The 18,810-nt window shown below is 45.5% G+C and overlaps 1 protein-coding gene across 1 annotated transcript in view; it reads left to right on the top strand.

Annotated features, from left to right (window-relative positions):
* The window catches only part of Trpc7 (transient receptor potential cation channel subfamily C member 7), a 123,934-nt gene that overhangs the window by 94,271 nt on the left and 10,853 nt on the right, over nt 1–18,810 (top strand). Inside the window, exons 7-8 of the mRNA XM_048334241.1 lie at nt 836–1,100; nt 18,219–18,414. Of these exons, the coding sequence (XP_048190198.1) occupies nt 836–1,100; nt 18,219–18,414 (461 nt within the window). The remainder of the gene's footprint in view (nt 1–835; nt 1,101–18,218; nt 18,415–18,810) is intronic.

The raw sequence follows: 18,810 nt of genomic DNA, 5'->3' as shown, positions 1-18,810 counted from the left end.
AGACTCAGTCTTTGTCCTGGCACACAGTAGGCAGCTGGTTTGTTATGGACAGTGCCTCATGCTCTGCTTGGACTGCAATGGGAACACTTTATGGGTATTTTCTGCTGACTGCAGGAATGACCTTGGCAGCCAGTCACTGGTCACCATAAGCTCAGCCCAGCTTGGGATCAGTCTGAAGACTCTTGTAACCTGGAGCAGAGCTGTCCTAACAAATCTACCAGACTGGTCATTGCTGATATGGCCTTAGCTCCATCAAGGAAGAGCAAATTTCCCATCCCACTCTTCCTGGGGAGCAAAACCTAATAGTGTTTTCTCGGTCATTTCTGCCCTGCTATGAGCTCATTTATTCTGACTTATGGTTTAAGATTCCTGTTACCAGCATTGATCAGCACCTGCTGGGTGCCAGACCCGGGGCTCGGCAATAGGTATATATGATTTCATGCCACCCTAACCACAGACCTGTGAGGCTGATGATACTAACACAGAGATGAATAGAATGAAGCTCATGATGGTTAAAGTGGCATTAGGTGTGACAGGTGTGTCCCAGGGAACAGAGATCCTGCCCAGCCTGTGGGAGCCATAGAAGACTTGCCAGAAGAGGTGATTTCTGAGCAGAGTCTTAAAGGAGACTGCGAATTCAGCAGAGCTTACAGTGGGAGAAAGATGATCCAGAGAGATGAGCCAGAACATCCCAAGAGCTTGATACTGTCTGAGTATCGGGATTGGCCTAAGACAAAGGCAAAGTCCTACAGTTGGAGACTACAAAAGGTGCCTTAACTGGTTCATCTTCTAGAACATACTCTGACCCCAAGTAACCCAGCTTGTTTTCTTTCAGCCAGGGACAAGTGGTGGCCTTCAGACCCTCAGATCATATCGGAAGGGCTGTATGCAATTGCCGTGGTCCTGAGCTTCTCACGGATTGCATATATCCTGCCAGCCAACGAGAGCTTTGGACCCCTGCAGATCTCCCTGGGGAGAACTGTGAAAGACATCTTCAAGTTCATGGTCATTTTCATCATGGTGTTCGTGGCCTTCATGATTGGGATGTTCAACCTGTACTCTTACTACCGAGGTGCAAAATACAACCCAGCATTTACAACGTGAGTACTTGGCTCACTGCCCTCACCACCACCCCCCCCCACCACACACACACCAAGAGTTTCTTTGGGCTTCCTGAGAGTTTAGGGGAGTCTTTTATAAGTAGCATATTGTATAAACTCTAGTTGCTCTGGCACTTCTCAAGGTGAAAGGTAACTTTCTTCAAGGATGGCTTAGAGTTCAGGCTCTGAAGTTGGAAGGACAAAAGATGTGGGTTAAATCCTCATATTTCCACTTATATGCTAAGTGGTTGTATGTTCTTTATCTCCTTTGAAAAAATTAAGTAATTTTCTCACCTTTAAAATGAGTCAACAAAAATGCCTGATCATAGGGATATTGTGAAGATTCAGTGAACTGGTATAAGTCACAGTAAAATTGTAATAAAAGGAATTGGTGGTAATAGTAGTAGTAGTAGCAGTATCTTTATACTATTATTATCTTTTAATTTGTTATTATTATTGTCTTACATTGCCTAGGAAACAAAGTCCTGGGCAAAGTTTGTACTCCAATAACTCTGTTAGAACAAAGAGAACAAGGGAAGTAAGACTGGAAGGAAAGACCAGGAAGCAAGGAGAAGGTGTTACTATGTGGCTTGAATGTAAAGTGAGATGTGGGGAAAGCTACTTGCCCTGGGCATTGTCTGTCAGATTCTACAGCCTGGGCCTGACAGACCTCTACCGGGAGACTTGCAGAACATCCCATCTCAGGATAATAGCACATCAGGGGGTGAAACAGAAAAGTTACCTGTCAGCTCTTTCTCATCTGTCTCTCATGAGTGAGATTCATGAATGGACCTACATTTCCTAGGTGGGCCTGGGGAACGCCATTTCCAATACTATGGAAGATGAGTCTGCATGGGGTATAGGACCACAGCTCTTAGCACCTGGCTGGGCTAAATGGAAACAAGACTTCTCACCTTATTTGAAAATTCCTTCAAGGATACAAGAGGTTGTTTATGCCTGATCGGGGTGTGTGCAGACTTAGTCCTTCCCCTAGCTCACCAATTCCAGAACTTCTCCATGCCTTCATCAAACTCCTGCCACACTCCTGAAAGCAGACTCAGATCTCTAGCCACAAGCACAGCTGGGACCAATAAGGACAACTATTTCCAGACATCTGTCTCCAGAAAGCCCTGAATGACCTGACATTCAAGTTTTCTAGCCATTAGAAATAGTGCTAAAAGGGGCTGGGGATATGGCCTAGTGGCAAGAAATAGTGCTAAAAGTTAGGTGCTAGTGACTCACACCTTTAATCCTAACTACTCCAGAGACTGAGATCTGCAGGATCAAGTTCAAGGCCACAATGGGCAGAAGAGTTTCACTGGGCTCTGGCTCCTTAATAACCAGTGAAGGTAGCACTAGAAGCACTACAAGTGTGGCTTAAGTGGTAGAGCACCAGCCTAGCATGCATGAGGTCCTGAGATCAAACCCCTACATAAGAGAGGAAGGAAGGAAGAAAGAAAGGAAGGAAGGAAGGGAGGGAGGGAGGGAGGGAGGGAAGGAGAAGGAAAGAAAAGAAGAGGATAATGAGCGAAGAAGGAAGGAAGGAAGCAAGCATACAAGAAAGCAACAGGAAGGAAGGAAGGAAGGAAGGAAGGAAGGAAGGGGAGAGAAGAAATGAGAATGGAAGGAAGGAAAGGAAAGAAGAGGAAGGGAGGGAGATGGGGAGGAAAAGAGGGAGGGAGAAAGAAAAATGGCTCTGAGCATTGTCTACTTTGCAGTAGGCTCTTGCCTCACCCTGCTTCTGGAACCATCATCACCAAGGGACAATACTGTAGTCTCAGAACTCAGCTCAGACCATGAGCTGCACTGTCCCTAGTCTGGATGGCCCGGTGCTGCGGAGCCGCAGAGGCTATTTGTGACTTTCTCCAGCAGCCTCTCTATCCCCAGAGAGCAGGTGCCAGGCCCAGGGGCAAGAAATGGTGCAGGTGGAGATGCCACAGGCAGTACTGGAGCCTCAGATGGGCTTTCTGTCAAAGCTCTCTTTTACATGTGTGGTCTTGAATACTGCTTAGAATCCCCAAGACCTTGGCTTCCCCAGTTCTAAGAGCAGAAGGTGAACTGAGAGGGCCGATGGCACAATGTGTCTGCTATGATCCAGTAGGCGGAAATGGCATGCAATCCATGCCTGGCTCGTCATAAGCCCTCCGTAAGTACAAGTGATGAGCACAGGGATGACAAGAGAAAAACTGCAAGCTGGGCTACCAAGGAACTGATTTAGTACCAAAGGACCCACACTAGCAGTGATGTATCTCACCGCCCATCTGCCATCTGCTCAGGCATTATTAAATCCGTGGGAGTAATTCATACCATTTCAATCATACTCGACAGTTTACTGCTGGGGGGTGGGGGGGGGCCCACGGTGAACAGCCTCAACTTACGCAGAGGCACTATGGCTCCGCATGCACCAGGAGGAGAGCCAAATGTATCCACTTAGCATGAGCCACACTGTAACTGGATGTGGAAAAGATGTCAGGCCATGTCAGGCCCAGAAGCCAGCTCCCTTTGCAATCTAGCATGGTACTCTGCACAGGGTGGCGTCCACTCAGTTCTTTATGAATAGGGAGGAGGAGGAGGAAATAGGAGAAGCAAAGCCAGATTCCAGGTAGCCAGGTCAGCAAAAGACGGAGTAGCTGAGAGGCTGGGCTCTAGTCTGACCTCTACATGAAGAGGGCTATGACTTAGAGGAGGGCTGACCAGGCTCCAACTCTCAACCAGGCCCAGCACAGCTAAGCTATCGTGAGACTAGTGTGGCCTGCACTGGGGCCACTGGGTCAGGAAGTCCAGGGGAAAGGGAAGATGAGACTGAAACCCCTGGGTACCCATGTGCTAGGCACCTGTGAAGAACTTCTATACCCGGGGGAGTCCAAGCACAGGGACCCCCAGCCTTCCAGGCTGGGAAGCACACTGGAGAAACAGCAAGATGTTTACCGCCTTAGTAGTTCCAGAATTGGGATGCGTAGCTGTAAACAGGATTGGATTGAAAAAGGAGAAGTCAATAGAGCAGTGAAGTGGAAAGAGGAAAGAATGGATTTTTGTAAATGTCATCTTTTACCTTTTGACTGCTCCCTGAAGCATGCCACCCCCAAGAGATCCTCTTTGATAACAATAATTTTTTAAGTCACGCGAACAGAAATGAGACTTGTGCCTTCGGGGGTGCTCTGGGCTCATGTCAAGTGCTTGGTGCAGAAGGCCATCAGTGCCTCTCAGGTGCAAGGAGTCTCCTCCCCGCTGCCCACAAGCACAGGAAAGGGGAAGGCAGGGCTCCTCCCATCTATTTCTAATGGCCTCAAGATTCCATCCTAGCCAGATGCTAGTGGTTCACAACTGTGATCCTAGCTACTCAGGAGGCTGAGATCTGAGGATTGCAGTTTGAAGCCAGTCCAGGCAGGAAAATCTGTAAGATTCTCATCTCCATTTCACACCAGGAAACCAGAAGTGGAGCTGTGGCTCACAGTGGTAGAGCACTAGCCTTTGAGCATAAAAGCTAAGGGACAGTGATCAGGCACTGAGTTCAAGCCCCACAAGTGACAAAAAATGACCCCATCCTATGGGAGAGAAGTTTAGGTTGGCACATACTGCAGGAATCACCTCACTTCCATTTTTGAAAACCAACCTCTTAACTCAACTCCTGCTGTATTCCAAGGAAATCAGAATAAGGAGTCTAGGGGGAGCTTTCTTATAAGAGCCTTGCTCACCCTGGCACCAATGCCCAAGCCATCTTACAAAAGCCAGCCCCAAGTGATAGTCCAGCCCATAGTGGAAAAGCACAGCAAAGGAAACTCAAAGGAGAATGGTTCTCTGTCAGCTTCAGCCCCAAGTCCTCCATCAATCCTGCCCTCATCCCCCAGGGTGATTCAGTTCCCACAGTGCCATTTCCTCCATCCAACAGACCTCAGGGAAGGGTCAGGGAGAAAATGAATGGGTTGAACTCATCACATGGAGGTATGAATACACAGTGTGAACGGTGGTACTCACACCAGACCAGAATCACTTGGGAGAGTTAGTGACATTTCAGGCGTCCTAAACTCTACCTCTTAAGATCAAATTACAGTACTTCTGGGATAAGGCCCAGAAAACTACATTAACAAAACTGTTGTGAGATTCTAATGCCCTTAGCAATAGACCCACAGGATCAGAAATGAGGCTCTGAGCCTGGCACTGATGGCTACTAAGGAGGCCAAGATATGAGGATCAAGGTTCAAAGCCAGCCTAGGCCGAAATGTCCATGAGACACCTAGCCAGAAAGTGGAGCTGTGGCTCAAGTAGTAGAGTACCAACCTTGAGTGAAAATGCCAAGCAGACCGTAAGGTCGTGAGTTCAAGCCCCAGTACAACACACGCATGCACGCATACACACACACACACACACACACACACACACACACACACAGAGCAAGAAAGAAAGCAAAGAGAAAGAGGGATCTGATGCAAACTCATCACTACACAGATGATATGGAAGACAGACCTGTACCACTGCAAAGGCAAGGAGCTCGTTAACCTAAGTGAACAGTTTAGCAGTAGGATGTCAGACCATGCAGGCAGGTGATTTTTAGCATATGCCATTAAATAGATAGCCAGCTGCCACAAGAACAAGCCCTAGAGTCAGATCCTAGGTTCTAAGCAATTCCAAGCTTCTGAGCCTCTTTCCGCTTTAGAACCACAGTGTCTCTCAGAGGTGGTTTTTCACAGGCATCCTGTGACAGCAGCTGACCTAAAGGGGACCTAAAGGGATGCGCACAGGCCCCTGCTGGGTGAGTGTGGACAAGGCAGAGAGCGCACCTGCTGGCAGCTCATTAGCTCCATGCCACTTCCCATGGAAGCTGCAGATGACCAAAGGGAAGGAAAAAGAGTTTGACCACGTGTATGCTTTCAGAGTACAAAATCGAAGGATTCTAGACCGTGGATGAAGGAGGAGAGAGAAATACCACCGAGGACCCATCTTCTTTAAGTTCTCAGCTCAGACTGTTAGGAATGTTGTTCTCATTGGGAATATACATATATATATATGTACATGTGTATATATGTGTGTGTATTATGGACATATGGATATATAGTATATATTTGTACAGAAATGTATATTTGTATACATATGTACATGTAGACTTATATAAATATACTTAAATATGTATACAAATTTGTATATGAGTATACATGTATACATATATATCCATACATATATGCAATATATGTATGTATATATGCAATATATGTGTGTGCAATATTTGTATATATGCATACATATATACACATATATAAGTATGTACATTTACACATATATGTATGTGTGTATATATGTGTGTGTTATATGCACATATAGGACATATATGTGGGTATATGTATATGTGTGTATGTATGTATGGCCTCCCCACTTACCTCTCATTGGAGATTAAGTGTGGGCTCTGTTGCTCACAGAATAACCCCAGCAAACTTTTCCTTATAGGCTGTGATTGAGGCAGCGTCATAGCATAGCTGTGTTGACATTTTCCTAATCAAATATATTACCTCTGTTAAGACTGTCTCCCCAGGAATTATTTTACTAGAAGGAGCTTCAGCAGTCCTGGGCAAAATTAGAAGCTTCTGTTCTCCAGGATAGTTAATGGAAATTTTCCACATTCCATAAAGGAAGGGATTCGTATGCTCCCAGAAACAAGACGCTGATTCAGCCCCACACTGCTTGTCTGGGTCACAGAAAAGTCTGCCTCTTCTTCCAGCAATCCTGGTCCTCAAGACTCACTCACACATGCACACACCTCGTCCAGGACTGCTGCTTCTGGAAGCTGAGTGTGCTCTGATACTGAGTTGAAGGCAGTGAGCCATGAAATAATAATTAATAGCATGCATTGAACAAGCACTGGTGACAAGCACAGGTGTCTGCTGTGTGAAGGACAGGCTGGAAGGGTGAGAGTAGAGGCTCGCACTTGGCCTGAGCTTGGTGCTGGGGATGGAAATAGCCACAGCCACCCCCATCATGGAAATGGCAGACAGGTGAGAAGACAGGCGTTCACCTAATAGCCACAAGGAGAGATGCTTGCTAGTGTTCTACAAGAACGGCAGAGGGAACTGAGCTTGGTGCACTGGGAGGCAAGACTGGACCTGCTGCTTCACACAGGGGATGACAACAGTGATGGGCAGATGGTGGATGTGAAGGAAGTAGAATCCAAAGCTCTGCCCATACAGAGGCCCTACCAGTCTTAGTCAAGGCTGGATTGTGATTTTTTTTTAAATTTTAATCACAATGAACTGTTAAGAACCAAGAAGCCAAGGAATGGCGACCCTGTGGCACCCAGATGTCGGCTTGCTGTCATTTCCTGTGCACAGCGCTGAAGGTGTTTGCTGTGGGGATCATGGACAGAAATGAGGCTTCCTGGCCCACAGACGTCCCCAAGGATCCCGACCAGCACCAAAGCCTGGACATCTCTCCTAGAGCAGCTCAGAGGGCTGATGGATCTCTTATCTTCTTACATTTTGGAAGTTATCAACTCTGCTTTCTATCTTGTCAATTGAAAGCAGGCATAAAGATATTTGGGGGTCTAGGAGAACTTATCAATCCCACCGGGGGTTGGGGTGGGAGGGGGGTAAGAGACAGCCAACACAGAGAAGTTCTGAGACTTCTGGAGACCATAGGGTCAAGGATGGGGCCCAGTTCAGGCCCAGAGAAGCGAGTTAACTGGACACGACCTTAACATGCCAAACAAAATTAAGTTTGGATTTAACTCAAGTTATTATTTTTCTATCACTCTCTAATAAATGAAAAAACATAGATTCCCCCTCTAATAAATGATAAAACATAGATTTCCCCCCCCTCTGGGGGGGCTATCTTAGAATAATTAAGCCAATTACAACAGACATTATTTTACTGTCCTATATTTATATTTTCTCTTCATCTTTATTCATGAATGAATCATAAAAGCCTGCTAGGTTTGAGACTCTAGAAGAGTTGGAATCCCACAGAGTTTCAAGGCAAGAGACTTGATATTAGAAAAGATGCTCTTTGGCCCTTCTCCAGCATTAACCTAAGAATGCCATCTTCTTCTCCCCCTGACTGCAGACTTTCTGACAAAGCAGAGGTCGATTCCTTTTTATCAACTAAAATCCAGTTCTGGGGTGGAAGTAAGTTTGAAATTGTCATTCCTCAAAGGGAAAGCATGACAGGAAACTGGGTTGCCCATGGGGCTCAGGAGGTGGAAGAAACCAGATTATCAATGGCCTTGCAGGCCTTGGAAAAGTGATAAGTGTTGTTGACTGCTAGCTGTATGGAAAGCTACTAATGGGAGTGATTGCTACCTGTAGAGAGGACTTTCCTGAGAGTTGATTGTAGGTACAAGAGGCCTTCAGCCAGATGCTGGAGCCTGTTGCACTGAAGGAAATACTACTGCTACTGCCACTAATAATAATAGTAAGCTAGTCCAAGTAATAAAATCAGTAACAGTTCTTGTCCAGTTGGCATGTCAGAAGAGTATTGTGTGCACCTCATAATCATCTTATTATGATTTGTTTAACCCTCAGTAATGCCATAAAGTGGAGACTGGTATTTTCCCAATAAAGAAGAATTGTGGAGAGGCTGTTAGTTGTTGAATCTAAATTTACAGTCCAACCCTGGTTTGCCTGGCTTCAGAGTCTGAACTTTGACAGATACATCATCAGCAATCAATGTGAGCATCAGGGAATGGGAAGTCAAAACATGTACCAGAGATTCAGTCAGTTGGTCAGTCATTTTGTCATGCAACAGACATTGGATTTGGTGGGCACCTTTGGTGGGTCAGGGTCTGTACACAGTCTCGGGGTGAAGACACAGCTTCTACCCTCAATGTTCTCTTATGTGTATGTGTGTGTGCTCACACGCACGTGCACACATATGTCCCATTACTAGGGTTTGAACTCAGGACCTAGGCACTATTACTGCTTTCCTCTCAAGGCTAGCACTCTACCATTTGAGCTACTTCTACACTTCCAGCTTTTTGGCGGCTAAAGAGATAAGTCTCATGGACTTTCCTGCCTGGGCTGGCTTCAAACTGCAGTCCTCAGATCTCAGCCTCCTGAGTAGCTAAGATGACAGGCCTAAGCCATCAGACCTGGCTTCAGGGGGAGATTTAGAGGAGAAAGGCCACAGCAAGAGGGAGGAAGTTCAGACTTCCTTGGACATTGGACCAGCACCCTTGACCCTCCTCAGGCCTTGTCTGATTACTTTTGGTGTTTGGATCTGTGTATTCGGCAAACACAGCCCCACACCCCTGCCTCCCCCAACAAGATCTTTCTCCATTCCAAGAACCCTCCTCTACCAACCCTGCCTGGTGGCAGAGGGGCGTCATCTCTCCTTTGGCAAAAAGCTCTTTTGCACAATACCAGCTATTGTCTTCTGCACTCGAGAAACAGCCTGTCGAGAGCCGATCCTCCTGCTTAATTTTAGCCTTCTCTGTGCACCTAGGTAGCTGAAGCGAACTGCAGAGTGTGGGGAGGGAATCCTGGCAGCCACAAGAAGCAGTCATTTTCATCACAATCGCCCTAACCCCTGGTCTTGTTGATGTTTGTTCTCTGAGGCCCCGCATGTGCGTGTTCACACACACAGCCTCTTCAGGCAACCTGTTATTAAAGTCTCATTATCCGGGGCGAGACAGACCTGGTAGAGAATTGACTACGTTAGCCCCCTTTTTGCATGACAGCTCAGCCTCAACTCTCCCCCCACACACACACGCCCCCCGCCAGGGAGAGAAGAGAAGGGTGAATCACTGTCTATTCAGTACCGCTCACTGGCACTTTCATCTTTCACTTCATCCGAAGCACTTTTCATGCTAGGTTGGCCTATTGACTAAATTGCAACCCCTTCCACTGCAAGCCAAGAACCAAAACTAAGAAGACCAGCATGGGCTGCAGAAATCAGACAGAGAATTTGCATGAAATCAAGGGTCTGTGATGATCTTTGCAGATAGATGGGAAGGAAGATGAAGCTTGTTCAGGAAAGTCAATAGGCATCCTCATTATTAATTTATTTCAAGAGGACTGTGCTCCCGGGTGAGGCAGAAGCACACAGATCTACCTGCTCAGAGCTTTCCTCCAGTCCCTCACCTTACCTTTCTTTTAGAGCAAGGTCTCCAAAAGAAACACCTTTGTTCTGGATGCCAAATCATCACCACCTGCTGCATACGGATGTCCAAAAAATAATAAAACCAAGTCAAAATAATAGCCACACTTTTGAGTAAATGGAGATGTCAACAGGATGCCTAATATGCCAAGACTCTCACAGCCAGAGATTTGAACCCAAAGCACCTGCTTTGGCTCTTACTCCTCCGGCTATTTGTGGAAGTCTCCTGTGATTGACGCAACCGACATGGAAAGATGGGAAGCCAGTGGCTGCCATGAGTATCTGTCAAGACCCCCAGAATTAACCTTGGAACGAGTCAGTAGGCAGTGGGGATGTTTTCATGAGACGAGTGGCTTCGCATGCAGAATCAGTGAAAACAATCTCTCCACAAATGACAAGGCTTCTGCCCTGTGCCCTGAGTTCCACAACTCCTGTAAATTATAGGTGATGATTAATGCCTGACTCAAAGAGTGTCAGGGCCGTTCTGGAACTTTGGGGCCAGCTCCAGGGCCTCAGGCTTGGGGTCAGTAATATACTATTGACTTGTTTCCAACCCCCATCTTCTCTTTAAGAGTCTATCATTGTAGGCTGCCAAGGTCAAGGTAAGACAAATACTAAGGCAGTGAGGGCCAGGTTTCATTTATTTCCTGGCACACATGAAACCTGAAAAATGATACTAGCATAGCAGCTTAGGTTAATTGTGGCATTATCATCACAGCCTCAAGTTTCCACTGAAATTTTGATCTGCCCCTTTCCCCTCTCTGCCAGGATGCCTGTTGAGTCCATGTTGGTTTATAAGGACTCTTTATGTGCAAGGGCATCATCCATTGTGTGTCTAACATTTGCAAATGTGCAATCTTTCCTTGGTCTTTTGGCTTATATTTTACTACATTGTTTTTGGTTTTGGTTTTGGTTTTGGTTTGTCAATTGTGGGGCTTGAACTCAGGGCCTGTGTGCTATCCCTGAGCCTCTTTGTGTTCAAGGCTAGCACTCTACTACTTGAGCCACAAGGCCATTTCCAGTTTTTGAGTGGTTCATTGGCGATAAGAGTCTCACAGGGACTCTTCTATCCAGGCTGGCTTCAAACGGCAGTCCTCAGATCTCAGCCTCCTGAGTAGCTAGGATTACAGGCGTGAGCCACTGGCACCTGGATTTTTACTATGTTTTTTTATAGATACAAGTTTTGTGAGGCCAAATCTCTCAATCTTTGCAATTTCTAAAACTTCCCTCAGCCCAAGATCATGTAATAAATACTCAGTAAACCAAGTGCCTGTGGCTCATGCCTATAAGACTGGCTGTGGTTAAAATACTGTGTTGCACACAATTCTGCCCAATTAATGAGTGGAAATCAGCAAATAGGATCTCCTCTACTAAAAAGTAAAGTTACTGCTTCCATTAATACACTGCTCATAGCACAAACAAGTAGTACAGATGTGAGACCCAAGACTCCCAATAGGGAATCTCCCATCCTCTGTGATTGAAGCCACTATACCCCTCTTTCCTGAAAGAAGAAGTCTGTTCTCTCAACTCATTCTGCTCCAGAAAAAACAGGATCCTTTGAGGGTCATACCACTGTCATTTAAGAAATTGGGAGGTAGGCCAGCAGGGGCACTGTGGCTCAGGTGGCAGAGTGCTAGCCTTGAGCGGGAAGAAGCCAGGACAGTGCTCAGGCCCTGAGTCCAAGGCCCAGGACTAGCCAAAAAAAAAAAAAAAAAAGAAGAACTCGGGAGGTGAGCCCAATACCATTGGCTCCCGCCTGTCATCCTAGCTACTCAGGAGGCCCAAATCTGAGGATTATGGTTTGAAGCCAGTCCAGGGAGGAAAGTCCATGAGACCCTTATCTCCAGTAAACTTCCCCCCAAAAAGCCAAAATGGTGCCGTGATTCCAGTGGTAGAGCCACTAGCCTTGAGCAAAAGCAGCTCAGGGACAGCATCCAGGCCCCAAGTTCAAGCCCCAGGACAGGCATACACAATTACTTTAAATGAGATGCCTTTCCAGTGAGCGGGTGTGACTGGTTATTGCTCTGGATGGGTGGTTTTCACTTGGACATTCCCCATAAGGCTGACCCTCTGGTACCTGGAGTCTCCTTCAGCTCATGGCCAAGTTCAAGTCTAGAGGTTAATCCTTGATCTATCCAACAGAAATGTGGCAGGTATGCAGTAAGGAAGACAATATAGAAAACCGACAGGAAATCCAACACCATCAAGGCAGACTTGGTTAACTGTCCTCCAGCAGGAGGGTCCACTGGGGGGCTCGGGTATATGTTTGCAGATTGGTAAATATTCTTTTCTCAGAACACATGCTGTTTGAGGGGCTAGCTGTGCCTCTTCCCAATCACTGGTGTAGAATGCCTAAGTGAAGGAACCACGGGGGGAAGAAATAAAAAGCTCTGCAGCCAAGTTCATAGTGAGAAGCAAAAGAGGAGAGGGAAAAAAATAGATGCCGATTTTTTTTGTATGCTTTTTCATTATTTTTATTATTTGGTGTGAAGGTTGGTGGGAAGAAGTCAACCAAACATTACAATTTTTTTTTCTTTTGCAATTGCTTATATCTTCTTTCTTTATCCTCACCATCACTACACTGCATATATGTATTCAAACTTGCCCCCTCCCTCCATTCTTTGAATATAAGATTCGGGTTAGTTTATTTTATTTTATTTTATTTTTTTGGCCAGTCCTGAGGCTTGAACTCAGGGCCTAACCACTGTCTCTGGCTTCTTTTTGCTCAAGGCTAGCTCTCTAGCACTTGAGCCACAGCACCACTTCCTGCCTTTTCTATATATAAGGAATCAAACCCAGGGCTTCATGTATACAAGGCAAGCATTCTACCACTGGGCCATATTCCCAACTAATGGTAGTTTGGGGTTTTTTTTTGTAATTATTTTTTTTTATTTTTTTCAAATTTTTATTATCAAACTGATGTACAGAGAGGTTACAGTTTCATACGTTAGGCATTGGATACATTTCTTGTACTGTTTGTTATCTTGTCCCTCATACCCCCTCCCTCCTCCCCCTTTCCCTTCCCCCCCCCCCCCCGGAGGTGTTCAATTCACTTACACCAAACAGTTTTGCAAGTATTGCTTTTGTAGTTGTTTGTCTTTTTTTACCCTGTGTCTCTCAATTTTGGTATTCCCTTTCAATTTCCTACTTCCAATACCAGTATACACGATTTCCAATATACTCAGATAAGATTACAGAGATAGTGTAGGTACAACCACAGGAAGGTGATACAAGAACATCATCAATAATAGAAGCTACAGATACACATGGGACGTTGAAAGTAGTTACAACTGTGATATAACAATTGTTTCCATAACATGGAGTTCATTTCACTTAGCATCATCTTAGGTGTTCATAAGGGTATAGCTATTGGGCCTTGTGATGCTCTGCTATGACTTGCCTAAACCTGTACTAATTATTCCCAATAAGGGAGACCATAGAGTCCGTGTTTCTTTGGGTCTGGCTCACTTCACTTAGTATAATTTTCTCCAAGTCCTTCCATTTCCTTATAAATGGGACAATGTCATTCTTTCTGATAGAGGCATAAAATTCCATTGTGTATATGTACCACATTTTCCTGATCCATTCGTCTACTGAGGGACATCTGGGTTGGTTCCAGATTCTCGCTATGACAAATTGTGCTGCGATGAACATTGTTGTGCTGGTGCATTACTGTGATTTTGTTTGTGGTCTTTTTTTTTTGTTTTTTGGGTTTTTTTTGGCCAGTCCTGGGGCTTGGACTCTGAGCCTGAGCACTGTCCCTGGCTTCTTTTTGCTCAAGGCTAGCACTCTGCCACTTGAGCCACAGCGCCACTTCTGGCCACTGTCTGTATATGTGGTGCTGGGGAATCGAACCCAGGGCCTCGTGTATATGAGGCAGGCATTCTTGCCACTAGGCCATATCCCCAGCCCTGTTTGTGGTCTTTTGGATAGATACCCAAAAGTGGGGCTGCTGGGTCATAGGGGAGTTCTATATTTAGCCTTCTGAGGAATCTCCATACTGCTTGCCAGAGTGGCTGAACCCATTTACATTCCCACCAACAATGAAGTAGGGTTCCCTTTTGGCCACATCCCCTCCAACAATTGTTATTGTTAGTTTTCTTGATATATGACATTCTTACTGGGGTGAGATGGAATCTCAATGTTGTTTTGATTTGCATTTCTTTTATGGCCAGTGATGTAGAGCATTTTTTCATATGTCTCTTGGCCATTCTCATTTCCTCATCAGAGAAGTCTCTTTGTAAGTCTTTAGCCCACTTGATGAGGGGGCTATTGGTTCTTTGCGGTTTTGTTTTGGAAGAAGGTAATTTTTTTAGTTCTGCATATATTTTGGATATGAGGCCTTTGTCTGTTGAATGTCCAGTAAAGATCTCCCAGTCTGTGGGCTTTCTGTTTATCTTGCGAGCTATGTCCTTTGCCGTGCAGAAGCTCTGCAGTTTGATGCAGTCCCATTTGTCCAACCTTTCTTTGATTTGTAGCCTTTCTGGGTCTTTGTTAAGGAAGTTCTGTCCTGCGCCAAGGAGCCCAAGTGTTTCTCCTACTCCTTCCTTTAGTGTTTTCAGGGTATCTGTTTTGATTTCGAGGTCTTTAATCCATTTGGAATTGATTTTGGTGCAGGGTGATATATAAGGATCTAGTTTTAGTTTGTTGCATGTGTTGAGCCAGTTTTTCCAGCACAGTTTGTTAAAGAGGCTATCTTTCTTCCATACTATTGTTTTAGCTCCTTTATCAAAGATTAAGTAGGCGTAGTTCTGTGGGTTCATTTCTGGGTCTTCAATTCTGGTCCATTGGTCTTCAGGCCTATTCCGGTGCCAATACCAAGCTGTTTTTTATTACTATAGCTTTATAATACAGCTTGAAGTTGGGTATTGTAATTCCTCCAGCACTGTTCTTTCTGCTTAGGATTGTTTTTGCTATTCTAGGTCTTTTATTGTTCCATATGAATTTCTGGATTGCTTCCTCTATTTCATTAAAAAATGATGTTGGGATATTAATGGGTATTGCATTGAATTTGTAGCCTTTGGCAATATTGCCATTTTGATTATATTAATCCTCCCAATCCAGGAGCATGGGCGGTTTTTCCATTTCCTTAGTTCTGACTTAATTTCGTTTTTCAAGCTTTTAAAGTTCTCATTAAAGAGGTCTTTCACTTGTTTGGTTCCTAGGGGGGCTGGGGATATGGCCTAGTGGCAAGAGTGCTTGCCTCGTATACATGAGGCCCTGGGTTCGATTCCCCAGCACCACATATACAGAAAACGGCCAGAAGTGGCGCTGTGGCTCAAGTGGCAGAGAGCTAGCCTTGAGCAAAAAGAAGCCAGGGACAGTGCTCAGGCCCTGATTCCAAGCCCCAGGACTGGCCCCCAAAAAAAGTTATTCCTAGGTATTTTATGTTTTTGGGGGCTATTGCAAAAGGAGTTGCTTTCCTGATTTCAGCCTCGGTCTTCGGGTCATTAGCATAGAGAAAGGCCATTGATTTTTGAAGGTTTATTTTATATCCTGCAACTTTGCCAAAGTTTTGGATCAGCTCTAGTAGCTTGGGGGTAGAGTCTATGGGGTTCTTTAGGTATAGGATCATGCCATCTGCGAAGAGAGAAAGTTTAACTTCATCTTTTCCTATTTGGATCCCCTTTATATTTTCTTCTTGCCTAATTGCTCTGGCTAGGAATTCTAGTACTATGTTGAAGAGCAGGGGAGAGAGTGGACATCCCTGCCTTGTTCCTGATTTTAAAGGGAATGGCTTTAGTTTTTCACCATTTAGAGTTATGCTTGCTGTTGGTTTGTCATAAACTGCCTTGATTATATTCAGGAATGTTCCCTGGAATCCCAGTTTTTCCAGGGCTTTTAGCATAAATGGGTGCTGGATTTTATTGAACGCTTTTTCCGTAGATGCCAAATTTTTTTAATCCATGTTATCTCATGGAAATTTGGAAGGTTTTCCCCTGGCTGTGATCTTTTGTTGCTTACTTCATTTAGTGTCAGCCAAGTGTCTGTGGGCATCACGAGGTAAGAAATGGAAGCGACGTCTGGAGGAAGCCTCTCTCTGGCCTGGTATTGTCTTCTTAGCTTGTTTGTGGCACGTGCGTAGCCCCTGGCTGGCACCTGCATACCTAGCCCTCCCCCAGGGGCCCTCAGTCTTCAGCTTTTAACCTAATCCTGCCAGGAAGCCAACAACTTCTAGAAAGGTCATATCCCACTCATGTCCTTCCACCTGAAGACTTGGGGCACACGTGGTGGTTTAGAGTTCTCTGTGTCACTGTTCGTTTCTGCTAGGGTGATAACAAAAAAGTTATTCTGCCCTGGGATAGAATATGGCATTCAGAGCTGTGAATGCCGCCCTTTTCCACAAAACAGATGAGGTGGCTCACGGGAAGAAGCCATTTTCCTTCCACCACGGCAAGAGCTGGTGTTGTGCAGCAACAGCCCAATCCCAGGCCGTTGCTTCAAAAAACCTCCAACTAAACTCTTTCCAACACTGCAATGCATTAGATGTTGCAGACCTGCAACTGTAACAAAAAGTCTCAAAGCCAAGAGACTCATATCTGCCATTAACCACCCAAATGCTGGAAGCACCAGTGTAGCTCAAGTGGTAGAGTGCCAGCCTTGAGCAGGAAAACACTTGGACAGCATGAGGTCTTGAGTTCAAGCCCCAGTGCAGGCACAAAGAAATGAAACACAGAGAAATTAAAACAATGACATGCCAACCTGCCTTCTGGTCTCCATTGCATTCACACACACCACATACTCTCCCCCACCCTTGTGCTCACACACAGGAGAACTGTAAATTCATGCAAGTCAGGAGTGGATTTTTTAGCGCAACTATTTTTATACATCTTGTCAACTGTTTGAGAGACACTGGAGGCTTGGGGGGGGGGGGCGGGGGCGGGGCAGGAGGAAGGAGATGGAGTTAATCCTGGCCATTTGTGGGTAGGTATTGAAAACCTGGAAGGTTAAAAAGGGAGGGATCCCTTTCTTCTAATATCACCGAAACCTTCAATGTATTAAAAAGAAGTATATACCATAGCCATCCTGGTATTACCAGCTACATCCCGGTAATCTAAACCAGCCAATCAAAATCCAGCTTTCTGACTGGATGCTGGAAACCTGACATAGTCCTGAGATAAAGATGATAAGTTTTGGCTTTAGTCTTTTCTTTGTCAATCAGTGGGCTTGAACTCAGAGCCTGGGCACTGTCTCTGAGCTCTTTTGCTCACAGCTAGTGCTCTACCACTTTGAGCCATGGCTCCACTTCTGCTTTTCAGTTGGTGAATTGGAGATAAGAGTCTCACAGAGTTTCCTGTCTGGGCTAGCTTTGAGTTACAATCCTCAGATTTCAGTCTCCTGAATAGGGATCTAAGGATCATGGTTCAAAGCCAGCCTAGGCAGGAAAGTCTATGAGACTGTTATCTCTAATAAATACACAGGAAAAGCCCGAAGTAGTGTTGTGGCTCAAGTGGTAGAGTGCTAGCCTTGAGGGAGAAAAAAAAAAAAAGAGAGAGAGAGCCCAGGGACAGGGCCCAGGCCCAGAGTTCAGCCCCTGGGACAGCACCCCCCACCCCAAAAAAAGGATCCAGCCACAGATGTGAGGCTCCCATGAGCTTTCTGTAGCATGTATTCAGCTAGCTCTATGCACAAAGACCTGTGGGCCCCAGATCACTGCCCTCGCTCCCCTCTGAGCTAGGCTGGGATGCTTGAGAATCTAACAAGAAAATAGTGTGCTTTCTGAGGCTGATAGAGTTCAAAAACAAGCATTTGCCCTGGTGTTTAATTTTAGATGCTTGATTAATTACAGCAAGATAAAAAGGGTCCCTCAGCCAGGAGTCCCAGTAAATGGACTGGATAAGAAAAGAAACTGCTGTCTTCTCAGAACTTATAACTATCTCATTATTTCAGAATGTAGCCTGTGCACCCTTCCCCCCACACACACACACTATCCCAGCCCCTCTCCCAGGAGACCACTGAGCTCTGGGGTGTTGAAGGGCAGGTTCCCTCCACAAAGCATGAGCTGATCCAACCTCACAAGGGTCATCTGCTTCCTCCTAGGGTTGAAGAAAGTTTTAAAACCTTATTTTGGTCCATATTTGGCCTCTCCGAAGTCATCTCGGTGGTGCTGAAATACGACCACAAGTTCATTGAGAACATTGGCTATGTGCTGTATGGCGTGTACAATGTCACCATGGTGGTAGTGCTGCTCAACATGCTCATAGCCATGATCAACAACTCCTACCAGGAAATCGAGGTAAGGCCAGCCCATCGGAAGTGGGCTTCCTCCTTTGGTTGCTTGATAAAAAAGCCCGTGAGACACATATCACCAATTAACTACTGAGAAAGGCCAGAACCGGAGGGGTGGCTCGAGTGGTACAGTGCCAGCCTGGACCATAAGAGTTAAGGGATCTCACTCAGGAGACAGGAGAAGCCATAAGTAGGAGGGATCACAGTCTAAGGCCGGCCCCAGGCAAAAAGGGTGAGACCATGTCTAAAAAATAAAGCCACAAAAGGGGGACTGGAGGTAGGGTTAAGTGATAGAGTATCTGCCAAGCAAGTGTAAGGCTCTGAATTTATACCCCAATACTAACAAAAATAATATTAAAATTTAAATTAAAAGAAAAACTGGCCTCACACTGTTTTCTGAGGG

Source organism: Perognathus longimembris, chromosome 25 (genome assembly GCF_023159225.1).
Source record: "Perognathus longimembris pacificus isolate PPM17 chromosome 25, ASM2315922v1, whole genome shotgun sequence".
NCBI classification, from domain to species: Eukaryota; Metazoa; Chordata; class Mammalia; order Rodentia; family Heteromyidae; genus Perognathus; species Perognathus longimembris.
Note: the sequence above shows the minus strand (reverse complement) of the source record. Positions and strands in the feature narration are given on the sequence as shown.